The sequence below is a fragment of the Podarcis raffonei genome, chromosome 13 (genome assembly GCF_027172205.1).
Source record: "Podarcis raffonei isolate rPodRaf1 chromosome 13, rPodRaf1.pri, whole genome shotgun sequence".
Classification (NCBI taxonomy): domain Eukaryota; kingdom Metazoa; phylum Chordata; class Lepidosauria; order Squamata; family Lacertidae; genus Podarcis; species Podarcis raffonei.
Window position 1 is genome coordinate 52,308,619 of NC_070614.1, and position 18,554 is coordinate 52,327,172.

The 18,554-nt window shown below is 47.6% G+C and overlaps 1 protein-coding gene across 1 annotated transcript in view; it reads right to left on the bottom strand.

The window, feature by feature from the left end:
• CLDN7 (claudin 7) overlaps positions 1–18,554 on the bottom strand; it is a 28,582-nt gene that overhangs the window by 6,571 nt on the left and 3,457 nt on the right. The window contains exon 2 of the mRNA XM_053360647.1: positions 2,267–2,431. Coding sequence (XP_053216622.1) covers positions 2,267–2,431 — 165 coding nt within the window. The remainder of the gene's footprint in view (positions 1–2,266; positions 2,432–18,554) is intronic.

An 18,554-nucleotide genomic window follows, 5' to 3' on the forward strand; every position in this document is an offset into this window, starting at 1 on the left:
TCCGCTAACCCAGAAATAGTACCTTGCTTCAGGATGAGAACAGAAATCATGCTCCTGTGGCGCGGCAGCAGCAGGAGGCCCCATTAGCTAAAGTGGTGCTTCAGGTTAAGAACAGTTTCAGGTTAAGAACGGATCTCTGGAACGAATTAAGTACTTAACCTGAGGTACCACTGTATGTCTTTCCAGAGAAATTAACTAGAGAACATCACAAGGGCTGAAAACCACCCAGCAGGACCCAGAATGGAGTCCAGTTCTGGTCGCCTCACGTAAGAAAGGATATTGTAGAGTTGGAAAAGGTTCTGAAAAGGGAACCAAAATGATCTAAGAAGTGGAGGGACTCAACTTACGAGGAAAAGTTGCAGTGTTTGGGTTTTTCGAGCTTAGAGAAAAAGCAAGCATGAGGAGACACAATAGGAATTCATAAAATTATGCATGCCCTATAGAGGGCAACCCCAAACTCAGTCCTCCAGGATTTTTTGGGACTACAATTCCCATCATCCCTAGCTAACAGGACTGGTGGTCAAGGATGATGGGAATTGTAGCCCCCAAAACATCTGTAGGGCCAAGTTTGGGGGTGCCTGCCCTGGAGAAAGTGTCTCCTATAGCACCAGAACTGGTGGACGTCGCATGAAGACGAACACTGGAAAATTCAGGACGGATAAAAGAAAGTCCTTTTTCACGCAGCACAGGGTTTAAACTATGGAACTCCCTGCAAGAACCATGAACTGTGAAGGCTGTTTATGTTAGCCAGATTTAATATGTTTCCCTTGATGGTAGTAAGAGAAAGATATTAGCTCTCCCAGAAACAGAGCGCCTCTGCAAATGTAGTAAACAGGAACCTGATACTTTGGAGCATATCTTCCTATCTTGTGATTTTGGCATTTATGCCAGAAGACAATTATTAGAGGCCTTACAACTCAACAGGCTTAATTCTAGGCTACCAATGGTTCAGGACCTACTCTCGGACAGGAACGATCAAATTACTTTAATAGTGGCTGAATTTTTGAGTGCTGTCCATGTGGAAAGACTGGGCCATTATAAAGAGATTTAAGTAAAGGTAAAGGGACCCCTGACCATTAGGTCCAGTCGTGGCCGACTCTGGGGTTGCGGCGCTCATCTCGCTTTACTGACCGAGAGAGCTGGCGTACAGCTTCCGGGTCATGTGGCCAGCATGACTAAGCCACTTCTGTCAAACCAGAGCAGCGCACGGAAACGCTGTTTGCCTTCCTGCTGGAGTGGTACCTATTTAACTACTTGCACTTTGACGTGCTTTCGAACTGCTAGGTTGGCAGGAGCTGGGACTGAGCAATGGGAGCTCACCCCGTTGCAGGGATTCAAACTGCCAACTTTCCGATCGGCAAGCCCTAGGCTCTGTGGTTTAACCCACAGCGCCACCCGCATCCCATAAAGAGATTTAGTGGCTCTTAATTGATCGGTGATGTGGTAGTGCTGTGTTGTATTATTTATGCAAATTGATTTCCTCTGGAGTTAAAGATCTGACCTGGACAAACCTCATTATGTTGAGCTCGTATTTTGCACAACTTTGTCTGTTTGATAACATGTGGTTTGCTATGCCTAATAAAGGATATTCGAAGAGGAGAAGAGGAGGTTAAGGGGTGATATGATAGCCATGTTCAAATATATAAAAGGATGTCACATAGAGGAGGGAGAAAGGTTGTTTTCTGCTGCTCCAGAGAAGCGGACACGGAGCAATGGATCCAAACTACAAGAAAGAAGATTCCACCTAAACATTAGGAAGAACTTCCTGACAGTAAGAGCTGCTCGACAGTGGAATTTGCTGCCAAGGAGTGTGGTGGAGTCTCCTTCTTTGGAGGTCTTTAAGCAGAGGCTTGACAACCATATGTCAGGAGTGCTCTGATGGTGTTTCCTGCTTGGCAGGGGGTTGGACTTGATGGCCCTTGTGGTCTCTTCCAACTCTAGGATTCTATGATTCTATGAATGGACCTCCCTGCCCCAGTGACGGCCACCAACCTGGAAGGCTTTAAAAGAGGACTGGACAAATTATTAACGGAGGACAAGGCTATTGGTGGCTTGTAGTCACAAAGGCTGTGTTCTTGCCTGCAGAGTCGGAGCCATTGCGATGCTTCTAAATCCCGGTTGCTGTAGACTTGCGTTCGAATCCTGCCTGTGGGTTTTCCCCCTTTGGCGCTGGCTGAGAATGCCATCCCCCTTTGCACTGATCCAGCGGCCATTGTTCTTCTTAGGCCCACATAGCAGGAAACGGGCCATTCCTAGACCGACTTACCTGCAACCATGAAGATTATGCCTCCTGTCATGGCAATCCGAGCCTTCGTCACCTTGTCCTCGCTCCCGCAATTGGTGCACTTCATGCCCATGGTGGCGACGCCCATGCCAATCACCCCCAGTACCAGGGAGACCACCATCAGTGCCCTGGTGGCTTGGCGAGACGCTGCAAAGATAAAAGGAGGAGATTCAGAAAATGCGAATGCAATGCTGCTCTGCAATAAGGCTACAATTTACTGTTTCCCCAAAGTCTGGCAAAGGTTTTCAAGTTCATTTTTTTATCGGTCCAGGGTCCGTTTGCTTGCTTTTTAAAGGTACCGATTTAAATTCACAGCAAACACTTTCATTTACCTCTGCTTTAAGCACCGGCACACAAATATTTCACGGTTTAAAAAAAGAAAAACAGCTGGGTTGTATCGCAAACATTTGCCGTTTTCAAAATAGACACATTTAGGGATGTGTGACTCACTGGGCGCCATCGATTTCTGGAGTGAAAACTTAGCTGGAGACAGTATTAGAGCAAATAGGTTAAAAACCGCAAATTTATTCTGATTATTAATACTGGCAGTCTTATAAATTATGAAAAGTGTTAACACGAATAGACGTTAAGGATATTGCAGCTGTTGTATAAGGAATCGTTATTACGACAGGAATGTAATAGGATTAAATAAGGGTTTGGGAGCAGAATTAAAGAAAATGGTCAAACCTTCAATTCTACCACTTAAATTATGTAATTGGGTATTTAACTGATTGATACTGGAATTGATATTATAACTTGGTATTGATACAATGAGGAGTATATTGGAGGATTGTTACTGAAAACTAATAAAAATTATTTTTTTTAAAAAAAACACACCCACAAATTTAAAAGGTGTGGCTCTTTTTTTCCAGGGCTGAAGTGGCACCAGTAGCGAGGGTGAGTGGAATCAAGGTGCGCCGATACATCACCGCAAACATCAAATGTCTTTTTAGGAGGACAGAAGCGAAACCTTGAAGCATGGAGATTGCCTCAGCCCAAAAATTCCCACTTGACTGCTTTAATCTGTGGAACTGGAACTGTCACAGGCGCAACATCATCCACACTTGAAGGAAATCCATCTTTAAGTGTGGCAGCACTTTCCCGCTTTCGGGCTTCCCACAGGCATCAATTCTGGTTGGCCGCTGTGGGAACCGGATACCTGACTAGATGGGCCTTTGGCAGAGTTCTTCAAATGTTCTTAAACGGGGGCAGCAAACTTTTTCAGGTCCACTGTCGCTCAGACCTTGTGGGGGGCAGGACTATATTTTTTGGGGGGTGAGAACGAATTCCTATGCCCCACAAATAACCCAGAGATGCATTTTAAATAAAAGCACACATTCTACTCATGCTGCCAAGGAATGTGGTGGAGTCTCCTTCTTTGGAGGTCTTTAAGCAGAGGCTTGACAACCATATGTCAGGAGTGCTCTGATGGTGTTTCCTGCTTGGCAGGGGGTTGGACTCGATGGCCCTTGTGGTCTCTTCCAACTCTAGGATTCTATGATTCTATGAAAAACATGCTGATTCCCAGACCATCCGCAGGCCAGATTTAGAAGGCGATTGGGCCGGATCCGGTATGCCCACCCAGGTTCTTAAGCCCCACTGATCCTCTGTCAGAGAGGATAAATTGCAGCCCAGCCCTTTTCCTGCTACCGTTTGAATGTTTGAAACCGGAGAGTTTACTCACGGCCCGTCCCTTCCCCAGGTAAATACCAGGCGTGCAAGTTTCAAGAAGTTAAACAAAGCAACGAAAGGTCTTTGTAGCAATTTAAAAGCATGACTCCGGTCTGTGAGTCAGCGTGGGGCACTTTCTTGCTTCCTGTCCCAGAGCCAGAAAGCTGTCTGTATACCTCCCAGGGTCAGCAAGGTCTAATCTTGCCCCTTTCTGAAATTTATTCGTTGGTGCGTGCTTTTCTTTTTGCAAAGAGTAAAATAAAATTGCATAACTGTGACAATATATGTTGGAAATGTAAAGAAAAGGAAGGAACCTTTTATCATATGTGGTGGACCTGTCCCAAGGTGAAAGACCTCTGGGAAAAGATTTATATGAATTGAAAAAAATGTTGAAATATACACCTATAAAGAAACCAGAGGCCTTTCTTCTTGGAATAACAGGTTTGGAATTGCCCAAGAAAGATGTTAAATTATTTTTGTATGCCACAACTGCTGCTCGTATTTTGTTAGCTAAAAAGTAGAAAACCCAAGAATTACCAACCATAGAAGAATGGCAGATGAAGATGATGGATTTTTTGGAGCTAGCCGACCTAACCGGAAGAGTCCACAACCAGAAGGAGGAGTATCAGGAAGAGTGGATTAAATTTAATGATTATCTAGCTAAATTTGTTAAGTCTAATTAACTGAAAACAGCTTGCAGATACTTAACTGGCTTAGGATTTTATTTATGTTCAGTGATGAATTAATATGTTTAATTCCATAAGGTGAAGATCTAAGGATGTTAATGTTTAAGTTAAATTTTATAAGAATTGGGATTTGGAAAACCGTTAAAAGGACATGCAATGAAATTCAACCAAGGGGAAGCGAGGAAGTCACTTAACAAAGTTAGTAAGTGTAATTTTCAATAAGGCTATGATTGATTTACAGAAAGGTAGCCGTGTTGGTCTGCCATAGTCAAAACAAAATTTTTTTTCCCTTCCAGTAGCACCTTAAAGACCAACTAAGTTAGTTCTTGGTATGAGCTTTCGTGTGCATAGTTCTTGGTATGAGCTTTCGAATCCCTGAATTGCAACTCATTACCAAACTTAAAACCATGGAGAGACCTGGTCTGAACAAAGACATTGGATTCTTATCTCATTATACATGACAAAGCCATTTTTCACCTTCTCACCCCTTGATTTTTCCTGTAAGACCTATTGCAGTCGTTAAGAGTCGTTAAGAGTCAACAGGCTCATCACAGCTATCTGCCAATCACCCATTCCCACCACCCTTCTGAGTAATACCCCTCCCCACCTTCTCACTATATAGAGGGATCTGGCAACTTCTGTTTCAGTGTATCTGAAGAAGTGTGCATGCACACGAAAGCTCATACCAAGAATTAACTTAGTTGGTCTTTAAGGTGCTACTGGAAGGGGGAAAAATTTTTGTTTTGGCTATGATTGATGTTTGTCTTATGTGTTTGTTTGTTTGTTTGTTTGTTTATAATATTGTGAAAACTAATAAAAAATGTTGACCCAAAAAAAGAATAAAATAAAATGGCGATGAAGGGGTTTTTCTCAGGACAGCGGAGGTCGTGCCCCGTTGGTGAAGCGGCAGCGGCACTCGCCCTTCTCCTGTTAGGAAACGCTCGGGGGGGGGCAGTGGCGTAACATGGCCTGCTGGTGCCCGGGGCAAGGCAGAATGCGGGAAACAGATGGAGCACATACGCACATTCGATCCAGGAGATCGCAGCCGCAGAGATAAGAAAAGAAGAGTCATTCCACTGTCTGGAGAGAGGTCATTTCTGGAGAAGCCATTTTCAACAGAGCCCAGCGATGAAAGCAAGCAAATGTATCGAGGCGGCACCGGGCGTCAAAACTTTGCGCCGCTAAGAATTTGCCGCCCCTGTGCCCCCCCCCATGCTACGCCGCTGATCAGGGGCAGGAGACAAAAACTGGGGGTCAGTTGGGTGAGAAATGCCCCTATTTTTCAGCTGAGGAATGTTGGGAGCTGTTAACGGAGAACTCTGAGGGCTCCCTTGGACAAAAAACAAGGACACCAGCCAGGAATACCAGAGCAAAACAGCAGCCAGTAGGCTTGGTCTTGATTGAAGACTGTCGCGACAGGACTCCACCTGCCACCAGGTGGAACAAGATGGAAGCCCCAAACAAAAGAAGACCCCAACTTTTATTAGCTACTAATCCTCCATGCAAGGGATGCGGGTGGCGCTGTGGGTTATACCACAGAGCCTAGGACTTGCCAATCAGAAGGTCGGTGATTCGAATCCCCGCGACGGGGTGAGCTCCCATTGCTCGGTCCCTGCTCCTGCCCACCTAGCAGTTCGAAAGCACCTCAAAGTGCAAGTAGATAAATAGGCACTGTACCGGCAGGAAGGTAAACGGCATTTCCATGCGCTGCTCTGGTTCACCAGAAGTTGCTTCGTCATGCTGGCCACATGACCCAGAAGCTGTACCCCGGCTCCCTCGGCCAATAAAGCAAGATGAGCGCCGCAACCCCAGAGTTGTCCACGACTGGACCTAACGGTCAGGGATCCCTTTACCTTTACCTAATCCCCCATGCTACACCCCTAAGACTACATCATGACTACATCATTGACACATGACAAAGAGGAAGGGTTCAGAGAGGAGTTGTGATGGTAACCTGAGTGTCTTGTCACCTGTCCAGTTCCTCTTTTCCCCTTCCCCATGATTACATTCCTGAGGACAAAGAGTTCACTGTTTTCTGCCCCCAGAGGGAAAGGCTGGTCACTGTCCTTTGTTTCAGTCCTACTGAATCCACTTCTGTATGCAGGTCCTTTGGCAGTGTGATGATCTTCTGTCTAGGACCATCAAGGCTGGCATGCCAACTGGGTAGGGCTCACGCTTGGGGGGTTATGGCTGCCTTGTGTCAAGTCTCCCCCCTTTGATAGTCCTTCCTTCATGGTGTAAAATAAAAGTGGAACGGTACAGATCCGATGTACGGCTGATTTTCTATGAATTTATAACAGAAGCGTCGCGTATGTCGTGTGTGAGTGTGTGTGTCGTGTTTGCACAAACTGAATGACTGGCGGGGGGGGGGGTGTCTTGCAACAAAGCTATGCAGACACAACCCGGCCCTTCCTGCTTTCAGCCTTTAATTTTGCCCCAAATCCCAATGAATGACTTTTGTTGTTGTTGTTATTGTATAGTCTTTTAGTCGTGTCCGCCTCTTCGTGACCCCCTGGACCAGAGCACGCCAGGCCCTCCTGTCTTCCACTGCCTCCCGCAGTTTGGTCAAACTCATGCTGGTAGCTTCGAGAACACTGTCCCACCATCTCGTCCTCCGTCGTCCCCTTCTCCTTGTGCCCTCCATCTTTCCCAGCATCAGTGTCTTCTCCAGGGAGTCTTCTCTTCTCATGAGGTGGCCAAACTCTTGGAGCCTCAGCTTCAGGATCTGTCCTTCCAGTGAGCACTCAGGGCTGATTTCCTTCCGAATGGAGAGGTTTGATCTTCTTGCAGTCCATGGGACTCTCAAGAGTCTCCTCCAGAACCAGAATTCAAAAGCATCAATTCTTCGGCAATCAGCCTTCTTGATGGTCCAGCTCTCACTTCCATACATCACTACTGGGAAAACCAGAGCTTTAACTACACGGACCTTTGTTGGCAAGGTGATGTCTCTGCTTTTTAAGATGCTGTCTAGGTTTGTCATTGCTTTTCTCCCAAGATGAATGACTTTACTGTTTGCTAAACCCATTGACTGGCGCCTGTCTGGGGGCGTGGAGGATTCTGAGGTTGGCAGTGCAGGGTTCCTAGGGGTCATGAACCCTCTACCGGGGTTAAATTCTACAGTACTGGAGGGAGTGGGGCAGACTTACCCGGACCACCCTTCCACAAACCTGGTGCCCCCAACTGCTTCGGATTGCAACTCCCAGCCGCCGCTGGGGGGCACCAGGAACTAGAGCCAGGCCCCAATTTTAGTTCCTGCCTTTGGCATCTTGCCATGGAACAACCTGGCCAGGTTAAGAGAAAGGGATTCAAAGTCTAAGAGAGCCATTTGCTAGCAGAACCTATAAAGCCACACCTTGCTTAACGCTTCACGGATTCAGCAAACGATCTGTCATAAAGGTAGGAGTCACCGCCGGACTCCTGGGTTCACGGAGAGAGCCGAGAGGAGCAACCGAGGGCCTCCGCCTTACCTGCCTGCCACCGCACAACGTTCAGCCGCCCAGCCAAAAGAGTCCTGCCCCATTTTGTGACTCAGAGGGGCGCTGGCATCTAAAGGGAAGGGGAGAGTCTCATCCGATTCCTCTCCCCGCCCCGCCAAATATATATATATAAATCAGGTGATTTGAGGCAGATCGCACAATCACTGCAAGGCCACCACCGACAGTGCTACAGGTGCCATTTTGCACTTGTCTTTTAGTGTGGTGTGGCAGTAAACTTTGGAACTCCCCGCCTATTGATTTCAGAAAGGCGCCCGTGCAGTTCGCTTTTCGGCGCCTGCTAAAAACAGGCATATTCAGATGTTGAGAAAGTTGCTGCGAGTTTTAATCTGTTTTTAGCCTCTTGTTGTTTTATAAGCCTTAAATTAGTGCTCTTCATTCTTCTTACTGGTATTTTAAATCTTTTTTTTTTAATTGCTTTGAGCGTCGTTTTGTTACAATTGGTGCATAAATCTTGTGAAATGAGATGAAAATAAATCTTGTGGAAAGCTAAGCATTCTGTCTCATCTCACTGCTAATTAGAAGCAATTTTACAAAAAGGACCCCCCTTTTTCTAAAAAAATGAAAGCTACCTGAAAAGCATGGTTGTACATCTTTCCATCCAGAAGTAAATCACAGGCATTAATGCAATTGAATTCCTTCTAATATTTGAATCTGTTTGTGTTTGACTAGATTAGCAAGGCTTCCCCATCCTGCTGCTCTCCAGCTCTTTTGGACTACAACTCCCATCAGCCCTAGCTGTCTGGGGCTGATGGGAGTTGTAGTCCAAAAGAGCTGAAGCATGCCAGGTTGTGGCAGGAGAGGGGATGCCACTGCCATGAATTTGGAGACATTTGCATCTGCTTAAATTCTCTACAGGGACGCGGGTGGTGCTGTGGGTTAAACCACAGAGCCTAGGGCTTGCCGATCAGAAGGTCGGCGGTTCGAATCCCCGCGACGGGGTGAGCTCCCGTTGCTCGGTCTCTGCTCCTGCCAACCTAGCAGTTCGAAAGCACATCAAAGTGCAAGTAGATAAATAGGTACCACTCCGGCGGGAAGGTAAACGGCGTTTCCGTGCGCTGCTCTGGTTCGCCAGAAGCGGCTTAGTCCTGCTGGCCACATGACCCGGAAGCTGTATGCCGGCTCCCTCGGCCAGTAAAGTGAGATGAGCGCTGCAACCCCAGAGTTGGCCACAACTGGACCTAATAGTCAGGGGTCCCTTTACCTTTAAATTCTCTACAGAAATTATATTTACCAACAATGAGCTGTCTGGGACTTGAATCCTCAAGCTTTGCAGATAATAACAGCAGAGGAGTACTTTTAACGATATTTATATACAGCTTGATTATTATTATTTTTAAACACCACAACAACAACCTCTAAGCGGTTTACAAAAATTATAAATGCAAACATGGAAATCCTTGACGAGAAACAGGTTGTTGAAAAGCATTCCAAGGGTGGTTTAAACAAACACTAGCTGAAAAGAAAAAGAAAGAATCTAACAGATGCAACTTCGGCACGTTTGGACTGGCTTGCCTCAAGCAAAGCATATTTTAAGGAGGCACTAAAAAGAGGAGAGCGAAGGTTGTCCGCCTGATGGCAACCTCTCCATGAAACTGCTGAGTGGGGTCACCCAGAGTTTGGGAGGATGTTGTCAGAAATATTCTGCAGACACACAGCTCTGCTTCTTCTTTACTGATGTCTTGCCTCAGTAATGGACTGGAGGAGAGCCAGTAAACTGAAGCTCAATCCAGACTGAGATACTATTAGGGCGCCGTTTAGTGCTTTACCAGTTGCACTGGCTCCCAGTGGTGTACAGGGTCAGGTTCAAGGTGCTGGTTTTGACTTTTAAAGCCCTTTGTGGCTTAGGGCCCTTGTATTTATGGGATCCAGATCGTGAAGCTGAGGCTCCAGTACTCTGGCCACCTCATGAGAAGAGAAGACTCCCTGGAAAAGACCCTGATGTTGGGAAAGATGGAGGGCACAAGGAGAAGGGGGCGACGGAGGACGAGATGGTGGGACAGTGTTCTCGAAGCTACAAACATGAGTTTGACCAAACTGCGGGAGGCAGTGGAAGACAGGAGTGCCTGGCGTGCTCTGGTCCAGGGGGCCACGAAGAGTCAGACACGACTAAACAACTAAACAACAAACAACAACATTTATGGGATCGCCTCTCCTGGTCTGCCACACAGAGGACCTTGAGGTCCATGAATAACCATAGTTTAGAGGTCCCGGGCCCTAAGGAAGCCAGACTATCCTCCACCAGGGCCAGGGCATTCTCAGTGATGGCTCCGACCTGGTGGAATGCTCTGTCCCATGAAATCAGGGCCCTGCAGGATTTAACCTCCTTCTGCTGGGCCTGTAAGACAGAGCTATTCCGCCTGGGCTTTAATTTGAATTCAGCCTGATCTTTTATTTCCCTTCCCTTCCCTCACCTGCTCTGAGACCCCACAGCTAATTCTCCCCTGGCCTCCTCGCTGGCCCAAGTAGGGCCAATTCAGCCAGCTAGCCCTGGTGACTATCTAATACTTATTAGATGGATTTCCCCTAAATTGATTTCTGAACTTTGAATTTTATTGTTATTCATGTTTTTATACTGTATTTTATGCTGCTTTTACAATTAAGTATTTTTTATTTGTTGTTAGCCACTCTGAGCCCAGTTTTTGAACTGGGAAGGGCGGGGTATAAATAAAATTTTATTATTATTATTTATTATAACTTCTGTTGTCTATGCTCTGGTCACCTTTAGGTTAGATTACTGTAATGGGCTACACAAAGAGCTGTCTCTGAAGACAGCCTGGGAACTTCAGCTGGTGTAAGATTCAGTACATGTCAAACTAAAGATGTGGTTTGCCTTATTCGATGTCCATGTAATTTATTGCACATAGGTTCCACCACATGAGCTGCCGGGGTTCGCACTGGGGAACATCATTCCCACATACAAAATGCCATTACGGAGGCACCTTTGGTCAAACATTTTATTTCCCATAAACATTTGGACACAGATTTATCATTTACAGTATTACGGGTAAATCAAAAGAAATTCGGGATGAGGCAAGATTTTGAACGGCGGCTACGTCAACAAGAAAGTCATTTCCTTTTTCTGTTCAAATCAATTCATCGGGGGAGGGGGCTAAATTCTGAAGTTGACTTTAATTGTTTCATTTAAAAATTGCTGCAGGCATCATTTGTTGTACACTGGACGCTTGGGTTGCGAACGTGATCCGTGTGGGAGGCACGTTCGCAACCCGCAGCGCTGCATCTGTGCACGCACGGGTTGCAATTCGGTGATTCTGTGCATGCGCAAAGCGCGATTTAGTGTTTCTGCACATGCGCAAGCGCCGAAACCCGGAAGTAACCCGTTCCGATACTTCAGGTTCGGCGCAGTGTGCAACCCGAAAACACACAACCTGAAGCGTCTGTAACCCGAGGTATGACTGTATGTTTAAATCACGTAATACTATTCCCCCGTATATTTGTTTTTCATGGGTCTACTTTGTGTTTGTTTCTGTATGCTGTATATGCTATACTGTTCCTTTAAGTATATCATTATGGGAAACACCTGTGGCTTACTTTATATGTCCTGTGCAATTGTGTTGCAAGAATCAGCAGCTACACGATCTAGTGTTGGAAAATATCAAGTATGTGCCTTTTTATGTATATTTTGCTTTATTACACAATGTGTATGCAAGTAGCTCAGTTTGGTTATCATTTATCGGTTGTCTGTCTTGTATCTTATTTCCAGCTGATGAAGACTATTACGAAACAGTAGTATCATTCCAGAGACACTGTCCTTTTGAAGCTTTTGAGACGTCTTCTGTTGTAACTTTTGAAAGACTATTGTGAGACTGTCCTTAGACATCTGTTTTGAACACACGGTCTTCGCTACCACTGTTATTTTGTACATATGAACTTTGATTGGCTTATTCCTACAATTTGAATGATACTATTATTCTTCTTAATGAGGGTAAAAGAGGAGAGCACAAAATATGGTCTGAAGCTCAACATCAAAAAAACGAAGATCATGGCCACTGGGCCCATCACCTCCTGGCAAATAGAAGGGGAAGAAATGGAGGCAGTGAGAGATTTTACTTTCTTGGGCTCCATGATCACTGCAGATGGTGACAGCAGCCACGAAATTAAAAGACGCCTGCTCCTTGGGAGAAGGGCAATGACAGGCCTAGACAGCATCTTGAGAAGTAGAGACATCACCTTACCAACAAAGGTCCGTATAGTTAAAGCTATGGTTTTCCCAGTAGTGATGTATGGAAGTGAGAGCTGGACCATAAAGAAGGCTGATCGCCAAAGAATTGATGCTTTTGAATTCTGGTGCTGGAGGAGACTCTTGAGAGTCCCATGGACAGCAAGAAGATCAAACCTCTCCATTCTGAAGGAAATCAGCCCTGAGTGCTCACTGGAAGGACAGATTGTGAAGCTGAGGCTCCAAGACTTTGGCCACCTCATGAGAAGAGAAGACTCCCTGGAGAAGACCCTGATGTTGGGAAAGATGGAGGGCACAAGGAGAAGGGGGCGACGGAGGACGAGATGGTTAGATAGTGTTTTCGAGGTTACCAGCATGAGCTTGACCAAACTGCGGGAGGCAGTGGAGGACAGAGGTGCCTGGCGTGCTCTGGTCCATGGGGTCACAAAGAGTCGGACACGACTAAACAACAACAAAAATTATTCTATTATATATTCTCTACTAACTATTACCTATGTGTTGTGCTTGTATTGTTGTGATTGGTGCAGGATTCAGAGCAAGATGGTTTGAGGCTATAACGCTAATCCTGGCCCGACTGCACTAGCTGCCGGTTAATTTCTGGGCCCAATACATTTTGATGTATAAAGCCTTAAACAGCTCAAGAACACCTGTCCCCATATGAATCAACCCAGATTTCCCTCTGAAGCCCTCCCTCGTGTACCCACCCCCTCCATAATATTTTTTTAAAAAAATATTATTTATAGCCCACCCATCTGGCTGGGTTTCTCCAGCCACTCTGGGCGGCTCCCAACTGTTTATTAAAAACACGATAAACATTAAAAACCTCCCTAAACAGGGCTGCTTTCAGATGTCTTTTAGGAAAGTCAGATACAGTGGTACCTCAGGTTAAGTACTTAATTCATTCCGGAGGTCCGGAAACTGTTCTTAACCTGAAGTACCACTTTAGCAAATGGGGCCTCCCACTGCCGTCAGAGCACAATTTCTGTTCTCATTCTGAAGCAAAGTTCTTAATCCGAGGTACTATTTCTGGGTTAGCGGAGTCTGTAACCTGAAGCGTATGTAACCTGAGGTACCACTGTAGTAGTTTATTTCCTTGACATCTGGTGGGAGGGAGTTACACAGGACGGGCGCCACTACCGAGAAGGCCCTCTGCCTGGTTCCCTGTAACCTCACTTCTCGCAGGGAGGGAACCACCAGAAAGCCCTCGGAGCTGGACCTCAGTGTCCGGGCAGAACGATGGGGGTGGAGATGCTCCTTCATGGGAGATCTGGAGGGTGGCAACACAAGAAGGGCCTTTTCGCTGGTGGCTCCCTGCTTAAGGAACACCCTCCCTTTTTAAGCTTTCTGCTTAAAATATTCTAAGTCTCTCGAAATTGCCACATCAGAAAACAAAAACGGCCAATCGATTTAATTCAGAAAAATAACAGGGAGTTCCAAAGTTTAGGTGCTGCTGCACGAAAAAGACCCGATTCCTTCTGACTGAGAGACGAGTGTTACGTTGCACCCGTAGCAGTGCCGTTTTTCAACTGCAGTACCTTTCCGGTCCTTCTCTAGGGGAAATGGAGGCAGTGGAAGAGAGAGAGAAACAGAACAGGAAGACTTGGAGAAACTGAGCGTTTTGGAAAGGGACTTGCACTTTCACGGCAATGTTGATATAGGGATTGATCGGAATCCAACTCTGCTTTGCCGCACCCTTTCCCTTTCTTCTCTCTTGCCTCCCTCCCCGCCGGACCAGGGGGGGAGGGGAGGGAGGTGACATCACCCCTCCCTCAGGACAGGTGCGCACGCAGACCTGCCCAGGTGCCACGGACGACGACACACACCAGCCAACCAGCAGGCGAAACAAAGGGTTTCATTGAAACCAGCGCAGGTGGACAGAGTTCAGGGAAAGGGGTGGCGTGGGCAGAGACATCACCTTGCCAACAAAGGTCCGTATAGTTAAAGCTATAGTTTTCCCAGTACAGTGCTACCTCGGGTTACATGTGCTTCCGGTTACAGACTCTGCTAACCCAGAAATAGTGCTTCAGGTTAAGAACTTTGCTTCAGGATGCGAACAGAAATCGTGCTCTGGCGGCGCGGCGGCAGCGGGAGGCCCCATAGGCTAAAGTGGTGCTTCAGGTTAAGAACAATTTCAGGTTAAGTACGGACCTCCGGAACAAATTAAGTACTTAACCCGAGGTACCACTGTAGTTATGTATGGAAGTGAGAGCTGGACCATAAAGAAGGCTGATCGCCGAAGAATGGATGCTTTTGAATTCTGGTGCTGGAGGAGACTCTTGAGAGTCCCATGGACTGCAAGAAGATCAAACCTCTCCATTCTGAAGGAAATCAGCCCTGAGTGCTCACTGGAAGGACAGATCCTGAAGCTGAGGCTCCAAGACTTTGGCCACCTCATGAGAAGAGAAGACTCCCTGGAAAAGACCCTGATGTTGGGAAAGATGGAGGGTGCAAGGAGAAGGGGATGACGGAGGACGAGATGGTGGGACAGTGTTCTCGAAGCTACCAGCATGAGTTTGACCAAACTGCAGGAGGCAGTGAAAGACAGGAGGGCCTGGCGTGCTCTGGTCCAGGGGGTCACGAAGAGGCGGACACGACTAAACGACTAACCAACAAGGCAGGACCTAGTGGCTAAAGCAGGCCTTCTACGGGGAGGGGGTAAGGTTAGGTCTGGAGCCAGGAACCCTGGCTGTTGTTGCTTCATTGGGTGAGCTCCTTCTGTCTCCCCCAAAAAGCCGAGCAAAGTTTCTTGCTCTCGGCCCCCTTCCTCTGAATCCCAGGTTGCTGGGAACCACAGGAGGGGAGAACGCTCTTGAGGTCGTATCCTGCTTGTGGGTTGCCCAATGGGGGGCACACTTGGCCACTGGGAGAACAGGATGGGCCCCCTTGGGCCTGATCCAGCTATAGGGCACCCCTAAAGTAGATCCCGCCCTGCAGCCAGGAATCCCGTTTCCTCAACTTTTTTCGGCCTGGCTGCATCCCAAAGCTGTGTTAGACCCCATAATACTCTTCCCCTTTCCCCGCCGATCCACTGGGGAAACTTATCTTCCCGGATTTAGTTCTCAAGGCTTCCTTTCTGGAAAATCTGGGGGTTCCAAGTCCTCTACCTTACGCTAAGGGATCTGTGAAATGGGCACAAAAACCAGCCGCCTCCCCGGGATGGAGACGCAGCCAGTTACCAAAACAGACTTCCAGATCCCGGCTGCCGCCACCACTTCTTCCTGTGACCCCTGCGGTTGTGTGAGCAAAGCAAGTTTGTTTTCTCAAACAATGAAGGGCGATAAGATTATCAGGCACCCTTGGCGCTGAGGTCTGGTTTTATAAACAGAGGCCGGCCCGACTCAGGTATACAGAGATAGAAGCCAAAACAGATCGCCCTGGTTGTGGAACCCACTGGACCCCAATTCCCAGAGAGGATGTCATAAGCCACACCCAAAACCTGGCGCCCTCCAGGAGCTTGGGGCTACAACTCCCAAACACCGCCTTTTTGGGGGGGGCGCAGATGTGAACTGTAGCCCCAAACTTCCCAGGTCAAAGGGTGCTTCAAATCTAGAATCCCGGTTTCTACAGCCTTCCTCTAAACTAACCAGGTCAGCTTCCTTCTTATACATAAGAAGTCGTCCGGTCTGGAAGGTGGCAACATGAGAACGGGGCCTTTTCCGTGGTGGCTCCCCGTTTATGGGATGCTCTCCCCAGAGAGGCTGACCTAGCGCATCCTTTAAGCACCAGGCAAAAATTCTCCCCTTGGATCAGGCCTTGGGCTGATTGGTATCCGATGTCCTTTTTAAATGTGTGTGGTGGAGGGTTATTGGGTTGTCTTTGTTCTGGTTTCTATTATGTATTTCCTGTTTTCTTTATATTGTAATGTTATGTTGTGAACCGCCTTGAGTTCTACAAGTACAAGGTGGCATACAAATTTAATAAATAATAATTAAAAAATAAGAAGAGCTGGGCTGGATTTTTGTCCCATGATGGGAAACCCTCGGGCGCAAGATCCCTCTCCTCATTGGCTATTGGGAGCTGGAATCCTGAAATATCTGGAGGGTCACAGATCCCTCAGCCTTGCCCTAAAAGATCCCGGGTACCTCCGACACCTGCTTCCTCACCATAATGGAAGGTATGTTAGGCCTGGCATCGCTGGTCCTACCTGCGAAGACCCAAAACCACTGGCTTCCCTACTGCGGCGCATGTAATCGGCGTTCAAAATTAGCCAGGCGCTAGGCACATTTTAAGGACGCAGGTGGCATTGTGGGTTAAACCACAGAGCCTAGGGCTTGCCAATCAGAAGGTCGGAGGTTCAAATCCCCGCGACGGGGTGAGCTCCCGTTGCTCGGTCCCTGCTCCTGCCAACCTAGCAGTTCGAAAGCACACCAGTGCAAGTAGATAAATAGGTACCACTCCGGCGGGAAGGTAAACGGCGTTTCCGTGCGCTGCTCTGGTTCGCCAGAAGCGGCTTAGACATGCTGGCCACATGACCCGGAAGCTGTACACCGGCTCCCTCGGCCAATAAAGCGAGATGGGCGCCGCAACCCGACAGTCGGCCATGACTGGACCTAATGGTCAGGGGTCCCTTTACCTTTTTAGGCACATTTTGCACCTGGCTATCGGCCACCTGCGACCAAGTGAAGATGCCCCAGTTGCTATCCTGACATCTCCACCATCTGTGAATCCTTAGATCTGAACTGTTTCTACACACTAGCAACACCTCCTCTGTCATATTTTATCTGCACAATCAGAACAGATTTCAGGAACCAAAAAGCCCTATTGATTAAATATGACTTTTGCGCCTTCCGACCCCAAAATGGCAACTGGACATTCTTTTTTTTTGTGTGGCTGCCACCCTGGTTTAAGGAGCCATTTGGGGCCCAGCTTATATACCCAAATTTCTAACACTTCATGTAATGAGATGTTTCAGGTGCCCGGCTTCAGATATCTGCCAAGCTACCCGCTGGCTCCTTCTTCAACAGCGAAGGAGGCCACACCCTACTCCTCTCAGTCGACTGGTAGAGCATGAGACTCTTAACTTCGGGGTTCTGGGTTCAAGCCCCATGTTGGGCAAAAGATTCCTGTGCGGCAGGGGGGTGGACTGGATCACCCCGCTGGTCCCTTCCCAGTCTACAAGTCTGTAATTCCATGGCAATCTTCAAACAAGAAACAACGGTTTCACCAAAGAGAACTGGGTGCCAGTAACCATTAATTCTGAAGGCGAGCACTCCTAAAAGCAGTGGCACCCTCCAGATGTTCTGGACCATGACTCCCATGAGCCTCTGCGAGCATGTAATAATAATAATAATAATTTATTATTTATACCCCGCCCATCTGGCTGAGTCTCCCCAGCCACTCTGGGCGTCTCCCAATCAAGTGTTAAAAACAGTACAGCATTAAGTATTAAAAGCTTCCCTAAACAGGGCTGCCTTCAGATGTCTTTTAAAGAGAAGATAGCTGCTTATTTCCTTCACATCTGAAGGGAGGGTTTTCCACAGGGCGGGTGCCACTACCGAGAAGGCCCTCTGCCTGGTTCCCTGTAACCTCACTTCTCGCAATGAGGGAACTGCCAGAAGGCCCTCAGCGCTGGACCTCAGTGCTGGACGATGGGAGTGGAGATGCTCCTTCAGGTCTACTGGGCCTTTGAGGCCATTTAGGGCTTTCAAGGTCAGCACCAACACTTTGAATTGTGCCTGGAAACGTCCTGGGAGCCAATGCAGATCTCTCAGGACCGGTATTATGTGGTCTCAGCGGCCGCTCCCAGTCCCCAGTCTAGCTGCCGCATTCTGGGGGCTGATGGGAGTTGTGGTCCCCAGGGCAAACCAGTATGAAAGAGGCTCACCCCAAGAACAGACGGGAACAAGAGGCACATTTGGGGTGGGGTGCAATGTGTGGGGAGGGCGAGCTCCAGCAGGCAGGAGGGAAGTGGGGCCAGAGTGCAATCTCGACTCCGAGACGGAAGCCATTTTGAGCCGGGAAACACACAGCCATGAATCACTATTGACTTCCAGGGACATTCAAAACCGAAGGCGTCTCTCGCCAGAATCATTTCCCAACCAGGTCCCTTAGGAGAGGAGGACGACAACGACCATGAAAGCCAGCAGGCGGGAGCCATTTCCCCCTCCCAAATCTCTCTTTAAAAGGGGGGTATCCCTGTATCCATACGCTATAGCTTTAAAGCACATTCTTTCCCTCAAAGAATTCTGGATACTATAGTTTTCCCCTGGCAGGGTTAT